This window comes from Erpetoichthys calabaricus, chromosome 14, assembly GCF_900747795.2.
Source record: "Erpetoichthys calabaricus chromosome 14, fErpCal1.3, whole genome shotgun sequence".
Lineage (NCBI taxonomy): Eukaryota > Metazoa > Chordata > Cladistia > Polypteriformes > Polypteridae > Erpetoichthys > Erpetoichthys calabaricus.
This window is the reverse complement of record NC_041407.2, coordinates 68,506,279-68,523,052: the sequence shown is the minus strand read 5'-3', so window position 1 is coordinate 68,523,052 and position 16,774 is coordinate 68,506,279. Positions and strand designations below refer to the sequence as shown.

General features: G+C 37.8%; 1 protein-coding gene across 2 annotated transcripts in view; it reads right to left on the bottom strand.

Annotated features, from left to right (window-relative positions):
- Positions 1–16,436, bottom strand: part of LOC114664355 (ephrin type-A receptor 7-like) — a 584,483-nt gene extending 568,047 nt beyond the window's left edge. For both annotated transcript variants that reach the window (XM_051919080.1, XM_028818885.2), the window contains exon 1: positions 16,267–16,436. In XM_051919080.1, the coding sequence (XP_051775040.1) occupies positions 16,267–16,342 (76 nt within the window). In that variant the 5' untranslated portion in view covers positions 16,343–16,436. The remainder of the gene's footprint in view (positions 1–16,266) is intronic.
- Positions 16,437–16,774: the final 338 nt, after the last annotated feature.

The following is a 16,774-nucleotide window of genomic DNA, read 5'->3' as shown; positions in this document are numbered from 1 at the left end:
ATGGGGATATAAGGTAACGACTTTAGCACCTGTGTCACCATGCTGCCAATCTCAGCAAGCCATCCAACACCTGCCAATTATATATTTCCAAGAGCTAGAGTCTATTCTGGTAGTATCATGTATAAGGCAGAATTGTGAATGGGATGCCAGTCTTTTGCAGGGCACACACATGCATGCATTCTTGATCACTCCCTCTCAGCCAGTACTGAGACAGAAAATAACCTAATACATCTTTACATGAGATGAAAGCAGAATCCACAGAGAAAACTCCGTACATAGAGTGAGGAGGCTGAAATTGTTTCCTGGAGGAGTAAGGAAGCAATGCTAACCACTGTGTCATCATGCTGCATGTCTCAAGGAAGCCATTTACCCATTCATTGCCTAAAGCTACTAATCAAATTATTGGATCACTGAGGGCTCTTTCCTTGCAGCATCAAGTACACAACAGAAACCAAGCCTGGATGGGAGCCAGCCTTTTGCAGGGCACACTCTCTCACACCAACAATCAGTCATACCAATCCAATTTAGAGTCACCGCTCAACCTATCATGTACGTGATTGGCATGTGGTAACAAAACTGGAGCACCAGAAGAAAAATAAACACAGATATGAAGAGAATGTACCAACTCCATACAGTCAACTACCAGTTTTGTATTCAAAACCCAGTATCAAGGAGCTTCAGACAGCTGAGCCTAACCAACACTACAACATCAGGCCAATTATTAAAATCAATATTCTTAAACTTAATTCAAATTCTGAAAAACAAAATTTGCACAATAGAGTTGTCGATGACAAGTTCCATTACCAAAACTGGCTTTTAAGTCATGCATTTATGCTGATGTGTGAGGTGTACCACAGGGAGATATGTGACCTGTTGTCTCAACAACTGTAGAAATTGCAGAAAGTTATACTAGATTAGAGCCACAACATAAATAATTCATAAAGCACAAACACAACTGGAGAAAAAAATTTAGCCTATTACTTGTGTTTATTTTGGACCTTGGAATTAATCTTGTATCCACTAGATGTAATGTGTGCCTGCTGCATTTATTTTTCTTTCACTTCTTTCACTTTCAGATGAATGAATGCATTAATTAATTAATGAATTTACATGCTTTATTTCTTGAACAATTAAAATGAAAACTTATTTTGAATAATTTTACATGTTTTGAACTAAACATCTCATTAGCTTTGTTTTATTATTGCATTTTTGCTATTGAATTTCAAAGGTTGCCAGAAGGACGATGTGGCAGCTAACAAAACCACCTCATAATTCCACATTTCCTGGTTAGAATTCTGTCCTAGGGGACTGTCCTGAGGTTTGTGTCAGTTTTCAACAGGGATTCCATTTTCTCCCACAGCTACCAAAACCAACAAGAGTCTCAGGTGAAATTTTATCTCAAAAACTGGAGAATTTGTAAAGACAGAGGCCAATACTTTCACCTATTATGAAATATGGTGGGTTGTGAATTGTCTCTTGTTGGTTTGGGTAGATGTTGCACATTGACTTTTCTGCCTAACAGTACTGGGCCTTCAGTCAAACTAGTACAGTATAGGCATTATGTATGCTACCTACTGTTTGTGTTCATTTGTCAATGGAGTCTGCAACTTCTCCCTAGATCTACATGACAGTGCTCCCACTACTTGTAGTTTACTACTTCAAACATGTGCAGATTAGGTTGACTATCAAGTAAATTAACTCTGCATGGGAGAGTGTGCACAAATAAAGGAGTGTTCCCTCCAAGGAAATTCAGCAGTAACTGGGATTAGTCCTGTAATGAGTATAATTACACTCACCCTCTCACAACTCCTCTGGTTTGTAGAATGTGTGACTGATTGAATGGTCATATAGTAGATAATACTGTGGCATCAATCCTTCAAAGTTATCTTAGGTCATAGCCATAGCCAAAGTCATATGTAATAAACGGAGAAAGAAAGAAAGAAAGAAAGAAAGAAAGAAAGAAAGAAAGAAAGAAAGAAAGAAAGAAAGAAAGAAAGAAAGAAAGAAAGAAAGAAAGAAAGAAAGAAAGAAAGAAAGAAAGAAAGAAAGAAAGCCACCTCACCAGATGCATAAGAACTTAGTCCCTGTGTATTGGAGGCTTTATTGTAGTTTTAATTTAATTTAACTTAATTTAATTTAATTTAATTTGATTCTTTCTGTTTACCCATTTACTGGTGACCACTTGCAGATGCATTATGAATGATATATATTATAAAACAATGACATGGTAAAGCAATGGTCACTTGTTGTCATGATTTGATTTGTGTTTTAATTTTTACAGTTGGATCCTGAGAATCTAAAAATAATCTATACGTTTATGGGAGGGGACGTTTGAGACCTAGAAATCCAAAAGTTACATTTATTTTTTGTTTTAATGCCTTTTTAATTATATTTATAATTTTTTCACAATCAGAATCTCTTTATTTAGCAATGGTACAGAAAACACAGCAAGAACATACAAATACAGACCAACAAATGTGCAAGCATATAAATATGCAAACTTACTTGTTAATAAATAGTGATTTTTATCTACTATATATACTGTACATAGACTTACAACAAGTCTTTTTTGCGTATTTAATGCCAGTGACTTATTAATTAGGGTGACTGGTATTGAAAAAACAATTGTTAAGGTTGTGCTTTTCTGGTTCTGATGGAGTAGTACTGTTTACCACACGGTAGGTTTTTAAATAGGTTACTTATCACATGAGTCTTGTTGAAATAGGCCTAGTTGTGATGTCCATGGTGATTTTCTCCACTTGCTTCCTAGCACTAATATCATGCATCTCTTGGATCAAGAGCTGCTGCTGACCAGTCAGCCTTTCTGCTGTGTGAACAATATGTTGTAGTCTGGTCTTTGAGTGGGCAGAGGCTGAGCTGAACTACATGCTCTTAATAGTAGATCTGTAGAAACAGGTCAGAACTGATGGAGAAATATTGCATTTCCACAGTTTTCATAAACAGAATATTCTCTGTGAAAATATTTTGATAATAAAGGTTCTATTTGTTTCCCTTTTTAGATCTTCTGAGATAATGGTGCCAAGATATTTGAAAGACTCCACCTCACTCTCAACTGTGTTGTTGATTTCCAAGCGGCAAAGGAAGGGTGGATTTTTATTGAAATCTATTATCATTTCAACTACTTTTTGAGTGTTAGTTCCAAATTACTTTTAGTACATCACATAGCCAGATGAACTACCTCTCTTCTGCAGACAGACTTGTTCATTATTACTAATGAGGTCTACTACGTAGAGTTGTGTCATCTGCAAATTTTACCAGGTTAATGGAAAGGTCACTGGAAGTACACTATCTGGTGAGCACACATCCTTGTGTTTAGAGGCTCTGAGAGGTTGGGACCCAACAGCACTAGCTCCCTTATCTGACAAGAAAACAACAATCCACAGGAAAATGAAGAGGTCCACTCTCATTTGAAGAGGTATGCCGTATAATTGTTCTGACGCCATAACATTAAAGGCAGAACTTAAATCTACAAACAGCACTCTAGAATTGGAATCTAGAGTGTCCAGATGGTTAAGGATATATTGTAAAATTAGTTTTACTGCATCACCTACTGAGCAGTCTTCTCTGTAAGCAAACTGTAGTAGGTTGAGAAAAAGGGTGGTGGTGGGTTTAAAGTAGGACAGAACCAGCCATTCAAAGCATTTCATAAATACTATTTTTAAGGCCGCTGTCCAGTAGTCATTAAGGATGGTTATACTGTCCTTATTTTGGAACATGTGGGCAATACGATAATAGGTGTGACGGATGGCCGGGACGCCCCTTCACCACATATACCAGGGGGACAAGGGTGGGAAACCCAGTATCTCCCCCTGGACGCTAGATGGCAGCCTTCCTGGGTTGCAGCGGTGCCTCGGACTCCCCCAGGGCTTCATGGGGGTTGAAGTTCTGTGCAGCCCTGTTGGGTTTCGCAGGCACCGCTAGTGGGTGCTATAGCAGGAGCTGCTGGCCTCTTTTGGGCATTGGTCTCGCCACACCCGGAAGTGCAGCTGGATGTCAGCAATCAAGCACCTGGAGCACTTCCGGGTACTTAATAAAGGGAACCAGCGACCACCACTCAGCGGCCCAAGTCGGGAGGAGGAGGACAAAGCATGGTGAGGAGTGGTGGTGGAAGAAGAGAGTGTTTTGTAGTGGTGCTTAGTATACTGTGATTGGGACTGTGTTGTGGCTGGAGGGATAATGGGGAAGACGTACCCTCCATCTGAAGAAAAATAAAAGTTTATTTATTTTTATATGTGCCTCCATGTGAATCTGTGTCGGGTTGGGCGCAATATAGCGCCTTTCTTACATAGGTTAATAATCTTTAGTAAGAACAGGGTCTAGCCGGGCGGTACAGTGTTTCAGACTGCCTGGTGAAATTCCATCTGAACTAACTGCTTTCCTGATAAACTGACATTTCAGCAATCTGTTAACATAAATGTCCACAAATTTGAGAGGTGTTCTCAGAATGGAGGGTGATGAAGGGGGTTGAGCATTGTGAGTGTGAAGTCTTTCAAAGTGTGTGTTAAGTTGGTTAGCCAACATAGAAGACAGAATACACTTTCTTTTGTATACAGGGATGTGTTTAACTGACTAACATACTGCAGAAGAGTTATTTTTTCCAAAGTTCTGTAACATTTTGTTCTTATAATAAATCTTGCTTTTTTGAAATTTTGCATGGCAACTCAGTAGTCCTCTATACTCCACTACTTTTGAGTGAGCCTCTTCATAAATCTTGCTTATTGTTGTTAAATTTAACTACAGTTTTGCACAGAAACGGATTAGCTCACAGAAGTAAATGAAGGAGTAAAAAGTGTCCATATAGGAGTCTATACAGTCACAGGATGTTTGTAGATGTTCCCAGTTAGTGGTACTTAAACAATCCTTGAACATTTCCACTGCCTCAGGTGCCCAGCAGGTTACTGCTAACCATCACCATTTTGACTCATGTGTCTGTACATAGACTGCATTTGAATTTTTACATGGTCAGAATTGTGGTGTACGAGATTAGTAAGCAAAAAGGCCCCTTTTATAGAATAAGAAAGGTGGTCTAAATCCTTCCTTTGCTAGGCAGTTGACCATATGTTTACTGTATATTTTGGAAGACTGTGTTTGAGATGACAGAAACTAAAATTACCTATAATCAGATTTCCAGGTCATAGACAGGTCTGATCAGCTGAAAGTCACGCAAAGGCACTGTGTCACGAAAATCCAAGGAGAGTCAAGTCTTCCAAAAAAAGAAAAATGAAGTCCAATTAAAGTGATTATGCCAAAGAAGCAGCAAAATAAGAAGACAAACACAAGAAAGAGACGATTTACTGTGGCTACCAGAATTGGCAAACTTACATTTACCTGTAGTGATTTGGTGATTTTTTTTTTGTAAAAAAAAGTAAGTGTGTGGTGCATGATACCACCTGGTCTAAAGTATAAAGGTCAGTGTCATTGTCCAACTTTAAAATCAACTAAAAAGACTTAACATTCTGCTTCTCTGTTCATTGAAAGGTGTTTTGATATCAAAATTTTTTCTGTCCTTGACTATGATTCACATCTCTTGTCTTGGCCTGGATATATATATATTATTCTGGCTTCCAACCTTTTTGCTTCAGTTTTTTACTGTGATTTCTTTGTCTTACATCATGGGTTTTGTTTATTAGATTCCTAACACCTCTGTAGGACTTTGTCTTATTTATCCTCACTTTATTCGATCTCCTTATTCTAACATTAAAACAGCTGCTGCTGCTCTGTGCAGTCAGTGCCCTTGTCTCTATGGACACTGCATATTCCCTCCATGAATACAGGGGACGCACACACGTCTGGGGATTAACTCACTGGCTCTGGTGAGGTGGCGAGAGGGGGGTTGCTGATGCCTCCTCTGCAGCCAAGAAAAAATGCATAAGAAGGGCAATAGACCACACCCCACAACCCACAGAAAATTCTGCCCCTTATGGTCTTAGCTCTAAAAAGCCTGCACGTTCCCAGAAGGTGGCATGAGATACCGAAGGATAAAAGTCTAGAATGCTTATCCTAGTGGTAAAGCCTTAAAACTGCATTTTTTGTATAATCACTTTTTGTTAATATTAAAAGGAGTTACCAGTGTGATACATCAACCTTTCTTTGACTCCTCGAGTTGTCTGCTTACCCAGCTGCCCTTACAGGCCGCTAGATGGACTGATGCCAAATGAACAGCTGATTCCCATCTTTAGCCCCATGCCAGCAGAATGGACTTTGGTCTACAGCAACAGTGAATTGAATTAAGTGGGCAGGGGAATGTTTTATATATATATATATATATATATATATATATATATATATAAAGAGAACAATGGGAGGCTAAATAAATAAGCAGGAAGTGAGTACTTGAAATAAAATAACTGAGATATTAAATTATTGAATACATTAATGATGCTAAGAAAACAACATCCACAAAAGAATCTGTATATATTGTGACAGGCTGCCTCGGCCATTACATGGCCAGGACGCTACCTGGATAGAAGGACCGTCTGCCCCCGGGACTATAGAGGGCAGCTCTCCTGGGAGGTTGTGCCACCACAGGTTCCTGCAGAGCATGCTGGGACCTGGAGTTTGGTACTGCCCTGCTGGGTTCTGTGGGGGTGCTGCAAAGCTATATGATGGATTTCCACCACACCTGGGAGTGTTTCCAGGTAATCCTGATGAACCACCTGGAGCACTCTCAGATGCTGAATAAAGGGAGCCACCTCACTCCAGTCTTGGAGCCAGAGTCGGGAGGAGGTGGACGAAGCTTGCTGGGAGAGGAGTGGTGGTGGCAGAGAAAGAGAGAAGAAAAAAGGAGAAGAAGAAGAAAGAAGGGACTGAGCATTAGTGCTTGTGCTCATTTGTATTGAAGTGTGAAGTGAGGGAAAAGCGCTGCCCCACAAGAAATAAACGTGTGTTGCCTTGGACTTGTGTCTCTGCGCCTGTCTGTGTCCAAGCTGAGGGATCCCACAATATATATATATACATACAAAATCACATACAAAATCCTAGTCAGTATCACCAATACCTTCTTTAAGTTCTTATTTTCTGCTAGGTTCCACAATGCTCATTTTCAAAACAGTCATGCAACTTTTTTCATATATTAAAAATAGCCCTTTTCAGAAACATCTGGTAAGAATTAATGTTTGCTGCAAAAATAAATCATCTTTCTTAACTCAATCAGACATAGTAAATCTTTAATTAAAATCAAAATTCTAAATTCAGAATCAAAGAACCTCTCAAGGAGATACTTAAATGAATATCCATTAGGAGAATAAAAGCCACTACAGCAGACACTTACACAAAACATTCCTGCTTAAAGCTGCCCAAATACAGTATTAGAAAATGACCAAAGCCCATCATAAATAAGAAACTGCCAGTGAAACTCAAGCACTATGCAACTAAGGCATTCATTACCATTGTCGATCAAACTGGCAACCCAAAGACATATTTCAGCCAAAATAACTAAATGTAAGTTTTTCAAAAACAAGAAATCAAGAGAATTCCAGGATATCTTGCCACCTAACAGGGTGGGAGGTGTGTGTGAAATACCACACTGCCCAGGGGTGTAAGGAGGCCTGAAAGGTCTGCTATTACACATGACGCCTACTCTGAATGGCACTACTGCATTAAGGGGAAAGAAAAAAAAATGAGTATAAATCGCACTTATGTGATGCCACTCTTGCCACCTGTTTTCAGTTTAAAGAGCGCTGATGTAACATGCCAGTTTTTGTGTAAGGATAGCTCAAGCATGAGTGTACTTAGTGAAATGCATCTGGCACAGCTGTAATGCCGAACTTCCTTTGTTTAGGATGCCTTAAAATGACAAATTGCTTGAGATCCCCTAATGTTCTACAAAATCATTTTGATGTCTTCTCTATTTAAAAGTGCAAAGATTTTGCTCCATCTGCAATTGTAACACTGCACTCTCATCTAAACTAGACACAGAAAAATCAGCTAAAGTGTTCTGATTCGCTAATATATTTTTTAATTATGTAATCACCATATTTCACTACAACCACACACACACAAACATGTCCCGACAACTGAGTCTTTTCACATAAAGGCATCCTATGCCATCTGCTTAGAATTTGCATTTGAAACCCTCAGCTAAACGCACATCTTCAGGCAGCAGTTCTTTCTTTTTCGCACATTTTTTGAACTTTCTTAAAACAAGCACTACACATTTTGGTTTTAGTGGTTATAACATCTTTGCCATACCTTTGCCAGTCTTTCCGCACAGATGGTTTTCTCAATGGAGGATGATAGGTATTTTGAAAACACCATGTTGGTCTGAATATCATGTTTCAAAACAAAAATAAATATATTTGCTTGCATAATATGATTTTCTAAAAACTGCTTAATCCCATGCAGAGTCACATTAGGCCAAGGTACAAGGTAGAAACCAACCCACAGAAGTTACCAGTCTATCATAGAATTCATACACCCATACCAGTTGACTTTAATCAGAAGCCCTTCGGTTGAATAGAAATATCCATACATAGAGTGACGAGAACTGAAATTTGCATCTTAGATGCTGGATCTCTAAAGTAGCAGCACTAATGACTGATACCATGCACTTGTTTGTAGTGTTACTAGAAGTCTACAAAAAATATCTAAATTTCTTTGTGAAGATCTGTATATTATAATTTTCACCATATATGATATAAAAATTAGCAGGTAATAAATCATCACAAGCAAAACTGTATTCAATGGTTAGCATTGTTTCTTACAGCATGAGGGACTTTGGTTAATAACATTGTCTGAATTTGCTCTCTATGTGAAGCTTGAAAGTTCTCAATATTTTTCGTTTCCTTCTTACTGTTAAGAAATGTGTGCATCCATCACAATCTTCTTTTCTTCATTTAAGGGTTACCAAAATTCAGAATTTACTCCAACAGCATCGTTTGTAAAGAAAGAATCACTTGTGGATGAGATGCCAGTTCATTGCAGGCCACAATCACAAACACAACCATGCCAGGCCAGTTAGAACAGAATAAGAACAAGAAATAAAAGGAGACCATCTGGTCTATGAAACTTGCTTCTTAGCTGACTGCTAAGTTCTTCCAATATCTCAATATCTATCCAGATTAATTTTAAAAGTTGCTCCGGTTTCTGCTTCAGATGGCATGTCTTAGTAGCTTGTTCCTAATAATTCCCATGAGCTTTAGTGTAAATAAGCACTTCCTAGCTTCCATAACGACAGACATCAAGCAACTTTATATGCATGTCTATCCAAATTGTGGTGAAAAATAGTACCTGGAGAAGAAATCCATGAAGCTTGTGCAAATTCCACACAGCTAGGATTCAAACCTGCATCCTAAGTGCTGGAAGACAGCAGCACTAACCACTTCATCAGTATAAAAAAAAGTTAATAAATGGCATGGAAAAATCTTTATATAGCATGCCTTTCAGACTTATTTCATATTAACCCTTACCTTTTTAATTATTTCTTTGCTCAGGCATGTTTATTGGATAAGAAATCCACTGCACTTCACAACACCTAATAGTTTTATTTACAGAGAGCAGACAAAGCTCCCAGGTCCAAAGGATAAAAATAGAAAAATGATGAATATATGAATACTAACAGAAACACTCTCTTGCTTACTTTGGAGCTGCCTGGCTAACAGAAGCCAGGGAATTTCAAAGGCCTCTTGGTTTCTGTTCAGCTTCATTATGACACTGCTGGCTTTTCATTGCCCAACACAGATGTCACTAATGTTGTTGAAGAAAAATACAAGCATCGTCTCTTTTGGATTCCTCTTGCTTTCAATAGACAATGACAAATTTGTTACAAGACCGATCGTCTTCACAACCCCATCATTGAACATGTAACCCCCTTCACTCCCACCCTCACATCATGACTGTCGTCTTGAAAAGAATTCAAGTGATGGCTTTGAATTAACAAAATCAGAGAAGTAACAGGATCAGCAGAAAAGGAAGCTTTATTTCTGGCCATATACAATCAGCAACTACTCTCCAAAATGATTTCCCCAGTGGGAGACCCTATCTCCTCAAAGTCCTTGACACTCAGTTTAAAAGTCAAGACCACCTCATGGGTGACGACTTGCCCATCAAAAGTCTTGAACTGACAGCTGGAACAGCAAGTCAGTCAGCATATGGCAGCACAATATTAACATTAGAAATTCCCTCCAATAGAAAAATTTTGTCAGCGAGTCCCAAAATTCTCCTCCATGAAATAACAAAAGTTAATTTTCCCTGAAAAACAACAGTTTGCCTTAAATCAAAAAAGATATTAACGATGTTCTGTGAAGTATGAACTATATACAGTATCAATATGCCACACAAACATAAGTGTCCACTTAAAAATTAAATAAACAAGCTGAAAGATTTTGCCTTAAAATTGTAGTTTTGTTAAAAAAAACTGAAGTGATTACATATTGATCACAATCTTAAAAGTGCTAGAATTACATTTTAAATGGCTTAGTATTAACTTGTCAGCATAACATAGAATTAGCATATATTTTTAAAAACATACAAAACAAATGTGGCATTAACCTTTAAAATACTGGCTTGTAATTTTTACTTTAGAAATTTATCATTAGTTTTAATGCTCAAACCTGGGAGTTTGTGAGATGTTCATGTTCATAGAAACATCTGTATGCATTTCCTCCATTATGCTTTTAGATGCCCAAATTTGCAAAAATGTGGGGGTGCTTTTTATGTATATGTGAGATTTATGATGGATCAGTCTCCAAATAATGAGATTCACAACAACTGCAAAAACAGAGGCATGAATTTTGAAAAACATGTAATTTTATTACACTAATGCCTCACAATTCAGTAGCACGGTAACAAAGTGGTTAGTGCTGCTATCTCCTGAATCCAATGTTCTGGGTTTAAATCCCAGATGTAGTCTGTATAGAGCCTGCATGTACTCGGTGTGGCACATGTGTGTTAGGTTAGTTGGTAATTGTAACTTGGTAATGTGCGTAAGAGTAGTAGGAATGTTGATCCATCAAGGAATGATTCCTACCTTGTACCCAATGCTTCAAAATGCAACCATCATACACAACAGGAGCCACTAACAATAGAATGGGAGAGGTTCAATATAAGAAACAAAATCATTTTCTGTGTACACAAAAACCACCCATAAATACCCCAAATGCAAAAATGTAATGTTGTGTTATAATCACAAAATTATAATTAAATATTTAAATGCTTTCATAAAGTGCAATGATTTCTTACAGACATCCCTTTTGTAAATTTTGAAACAAATGTAGTTATTTTGTATTACATTTCTTCATCATCTTGATTAAGAAGTAATTAATATATATATTGGGGTGGCACAGTGGCGCAGTGGTAGCGCTGCTGCCTCGCAGTTAGGGGACCTGGGTTCGCTTCCCGGGTTCTCCCCGTGTCTGCGTGGGTTTCCTCCAGGCGCTCCGGTTTCCTCCCACAGTCCAAAGACATGCAGGTTAGGTGGATTGGTGATTCTAAACTGGCCTTGGTGTGTGGGTGTGTTTGTGTGTCTCCTGCGGTGGGTTAGCACCCTGCCCGGGATTGGTTCCTGCCCTGTGTTGGCTGGGATTGGCTCCAGCAGACCCCTGTGACCCTGTGTTCGGATTCAGTGGGTTGGAAAATGGATGGATAATATATATATTTTTTACATCTAAATCAGCAGCCATTGTGCATCATGTTGATGCTACTTAAGGTAGATTTTTAAAAGAATTATCCCTTTTCTTGAACCTGCTAATCCAGTTTTGCATGGGGGTCGTGTTTCAGATGTAATTATATTTCAGCCATAAAAGAGTGCAATGCAGGACCCAACCCTAGAGGAGCTACCAGTCCATCTAAAAACACTCACACACACACACACACACCATGCCGGCCTAACATGCATATTTATTAAGGGTATGTATGAGAATGACAACTAGAGTATATGGAAAAAAAGCAGTGAAAACAAAGGGTGAACATGCAAATGTGTAAAAGGATAGTGCCAAAGACCTAATATAGCACCCAGTAGTTCATTTGGTTACAAGCCTAAAAAGATATGCAGTTTTTTCATTTATGATACTTATTGTATATAAAAGTGAAAAAAGAAATGTGTGTTCCACATAAGCTTTGGCTCTCTGCAACTATATGTTTAGAATAGCCAGATTCAAGAAAATGGATAGACTGATTCTTTCCTAAACATTTTAATTTTCTCAGCATATTACCTAGAATTTAAAAAAAATTGAGCTGCCTCAAAAACTTTCTGGTATGTTGTTGCCCACCATAACTGGATTTCTGTAGCCTCTAGGAATTGTTTTGGCTAAAAGTTTAAATAATAATTTTTCTGTTTAGAATATTTAGTAAAGCACTCCTTGACAGGTCTCAGCAAATGGGCAAAATGAATAAAAATAGCAATAAAAATGTATCCCATACATCATTCCTGCCTTATAAATAATATCAGCAGCTGAAGAGAGCAGGTGTGGTGTTCAATCACCTCGGGTAAAGAAATGGCTTATAGATTTATTGGCATAGGAGGTGATCCAAGGTGACTGGCACATATGCAAAATACACATTCCCAGAGGCATTGCAATTGCAAGGATTGCTCTCCATGGTCTTGGAGCATTCAGTTATTCTTCTGTAACTGGGAGCTGTCGATTTACCTGTTATAATAGTGTAAGCTCTCGTGTTCTTTTCAGAGCTTTACAAGTGATGCCATGCCTCTTCCCCGCCCATTCCCCCCTTCCTTGTCAGTCCCCTGGCCACGTTATCAATCCAGAGTATATTCACTTTAGGAAATGTCCAACTCTGAGGACTCAGTTGAAAGAAAAAAAAAAAAAAAGAAATCCATTATTTCTTTACCTGACACCAGCTGCGCTCTTCATGCATGTTTAGGAAGCAATATCTAAGGGCCGACATTCTGCTCCACTATTCACTGCGATGCAAGGTTATCTGTGCATCACTAACCCTGTCCCCAGTCTGAGCGATTTTGGTTTGAGTGCAATGATTGATATCAGTTGTTTAATACTTGTCTCAGGAGAGAAGTGTGCTCTTCAAGAATAACAACGGCACACTGCCTACTGCTGCTGGTAGACTTAGTTCCAGATTGTGCAAACAATGTACAAAAGATATGGGCTGCTGAGCCAGCTTTAAATGATGTGCCTACTGTATTTAAAATATGTGCCACTGATCTTTTTGAAGAAACACAAAAATTTTTTTTTTTTCACAAAACAATTAAATCTGCATGACTTTTTCCTCAAGCCAACAATCTTAAGCAAAATCTATTTTGCAGCACTATATTAAATTGCTCAAAAGCAAGGGATCGCATTGCAATGCAGTATTTAATAAGGCTGCCTTACAGTTCTGGGATTAAAACCTGACCAGGGCATTGCCTATGTGGACTTTAAATGCTCTCCCTGTGTTTATACTGGTTTTCCTCTGGTTACTCCGTTTTTCATTCCAAAGACAAGAATTCTGGATTAGCTGACCTACAATAAACACGCAGCTATGTGCACGGGTGTGCCAGTTCCAGGTCTGCTTTCCAGACTGCATACAATGCTGCTGGGTTAGGTACTAGCTCCTTGCAACCCTGAAGTGAATTAGCAAGTCAGAAAAAGGTCAAGTGATTATGAAGCAACAATTTGGAAAGACCTGATCATGAAATAGAGTGCTTCTCATTTCTGTTACAGTACAGGCTAATTAAAATATGGATTACATTAAAAACCTAAGAAAATGCATTAAGAATCAAACCATTTATCCTTTCTGAAACCCGCCATCCACGTTATCTCCCTCAGTCTTAAAACACCGTCACCAAAGTAACCTTTTAACAGGGTGACATTGCACTGCTTTCAGCCCATTTTGCATACCAAACTTGCCTCTTTTTCATATATTACTTAAAAGTACTCTTGACGCCTGTTTCTGAGGGATGTATGATTAAAATCATTGTTCACTACTCACTTTCTCAATAAAACTATGTAAATCTTTCTACTCTATAGTATGAGTCATTCCAATGTAAAGCCCTAATACTGTACATTCCTTTTAAGTTTTCATTATGTACTGGAAGAGAACAAAAAGTTTTCTTAATTATCTATATAAGGGTTTTATCTTCTATTCATTTTAAAGTTAAATGCCTAAACTAAAATACCATTTATTAAAAACCAGCTGTAAAATCATAAGACATTTTTCAAACCTTGAAATACAAATTCAAAGGCAGTTCAGTAGCCTACTGAGTTTTTTAACACACAATCTGACAAAAACTCAAAATTACTTTTGTAGCATGTGTTAAAGTGAAAAATATTAACGCTGTCGGTGGTATAGTCACTTATTCAGATAGATGAGCAACCATACAGTATTACTGTGGATGTGGCATAACATGAGATCAAACCTACAATCTCTCTGTCAGAGGCAAAAATGCTGCAGTGGTAAGCGGCGATCAGAAGATGGCAGCTGTCAAGGCTACTCACAAGGCAAAGCAGGGAAAATTGGTCTTTAAAATCAAATCATTACACTACAGTAATTTAACATAAATGAGGTATTATATCTACCGTGAGATGCACTGTACATGTTACTTAAGTGTAGGAGGGAATGCTACAAGAAAGCTTGAAACTTCACAAAATAATGAATGCAGATCAATACAAATCAAAAGCACAGGGTAAGAGTGTTGTTGATAGGAGAAAAAAGTGGTGAATATTCATACATACACATATATATTGTATTTTAAAACTTACTTAACTAAAATGGATGCTTCTATTCAAAATGTGCACAGGTAAAACATTTTAAATGACAAATGTCTAATGTTTTGTTTAAAAATCCTGAGTTTCACTTGTTCAGATATATTTACCTTTGTAGCATGTGTTAAAGTGAAAAATATTAACGCTGTCGGTGGTATAGTCACTTATTCAGCGTTTATTACAGCTTGGCAAAATGCTAATGTAATACTCTACATCTTTGAAGGTCTGACAAAAGCATGACAATAGCAAATTCCATGAAGACCGCAGTACCTCATATCATTGGTCAAGAAAAAAGAACTTGCCATATACTGTCAACTCCTTGTCTGTCTTTTAGAATATGTGTCAGTTTATCAGTGATGTAATGCTGTTTTAATTTTTTTTACCAGTATATTGTAAAGTAAATAACTCAGAAAAGTTACAATTTGTGTACTGTAAGCACATTGCCCTGTAAAATAGAATAAAATATGCCATATTATTAGAAAAATACTTTTTATTTTGTATTTTAATACATTACTAGCATACATCTTAACATTTGCTAAACATTTTCCAAGTAAACTTTACACTGTAATTGATGATATAAAATGCAGCTTCATATTGTGTAATACTACACTTTTGTTTAACACATACTTCAGTAGCTGCTTGTCTTCTCTTTTTAGAAAGTGCACCATGTGATTAATATTTATTAGCATTCACTACATGCACAGATATATATAAACATATTTTATTTTGAAAATCTTGTGTCGTTTGTCTTTAATGATATTATTACTATCATTATTATCTGATAGAATTCCCAAAATTATACTTCAGTCAAAAACTACATTTCATTTTGACCGCTATGTAAACAAGAAAACATGCACCTCATTCACCATTTCTGCCTTGGCAAATTTGCAGACCTCGCCACTGCATATGCGTTTTAAATGTCAAGCGTGCAAATTTAGAGAACACACTGTGCATTTCAGCTGCATCTCGGGTTTGGATCTGCACAACGTAAATGCGAAGAATGTGCGTGTGAACGGTGGCGCTGTACCTCTATAGCATATAGTATTACAGGCACAGCTCACAGACTGGCGCACCTGACATCGCATATTACAAAGGATGCGCTCAGATCACCTGAGCCCCCAGGACCATGTGTCTAAAGGATTTGTTTGATTTAACTTTTAAAAACTTTAAAAGATTACTAAGGTAACAACTGCTTTTGCTTCTCTTTTTTCAATATGTTTTTAAACACGAAAAAACGACAGTTTCTAGCAAGAATAAATGCGGGACCGTTCAAATTATAAGGTTCTATCCAATATACTGGTACACTGTTTAGAAGAGATGACATGACATTGCCATTGCTTTCTTTTCTAAACTTTCAACCTCCAGTCGCTTCCCTAAGGAAACAATGTTGACATCGGGGGCTCTGCTTTTAGCTGATATATTGTAGCAAAGGAATTGAAAGCTAGTTAGTTACTTCAAAATAGATTGATTTCAACTTCTTGTTTTTAACTTCAAGCAACTGCTTAACATACCCCGTTACGCGACGTGCAGCATGCCACCGCCACAACAATATTGGCATTTACACTACAAAACAGAATTTACAAAACACACCTACCTTCTTCTGTTGTGCAGCATCTTCGTTCCAACAATAAAATCCACGCGACCAATATTACCTTTTTTAAAACCTCCATAATTTAAATGGTAATAAAAATAATATTAATGATAACAATAACGTGCTCTTCTTTTGGAAACGGTTAATATGCAGCACTGTCACCCTCCCTGCTCAGTTCAACTAATTTCACTGCCGAAGCAGTGAAGTGTTGTGTGAAGCGGCTTCTATTCACTCCATAGAAGGTATTCCGGAGGCGGTACCAAAACCGAGATTGGCACTCACATTCACGAATAATATCAAAGAGCAGAGCAGATGACGCTCTAGTTCTCCAATAAGAATCTTGAAACGGGTTTGTATTACTCAACAAGTCTCGCCTCTGGCGGTCAGTTTAACTCTTGCTGGCAGGTAATGTACGGGAATCTTCGAAAGCCTCGTTAGATTAAGCTGGCGCCTTTGTGTTGTGTTTTTTGTCTTATAATGGGCTTTTGTCTATAGATTCCTTTTGAAAGAA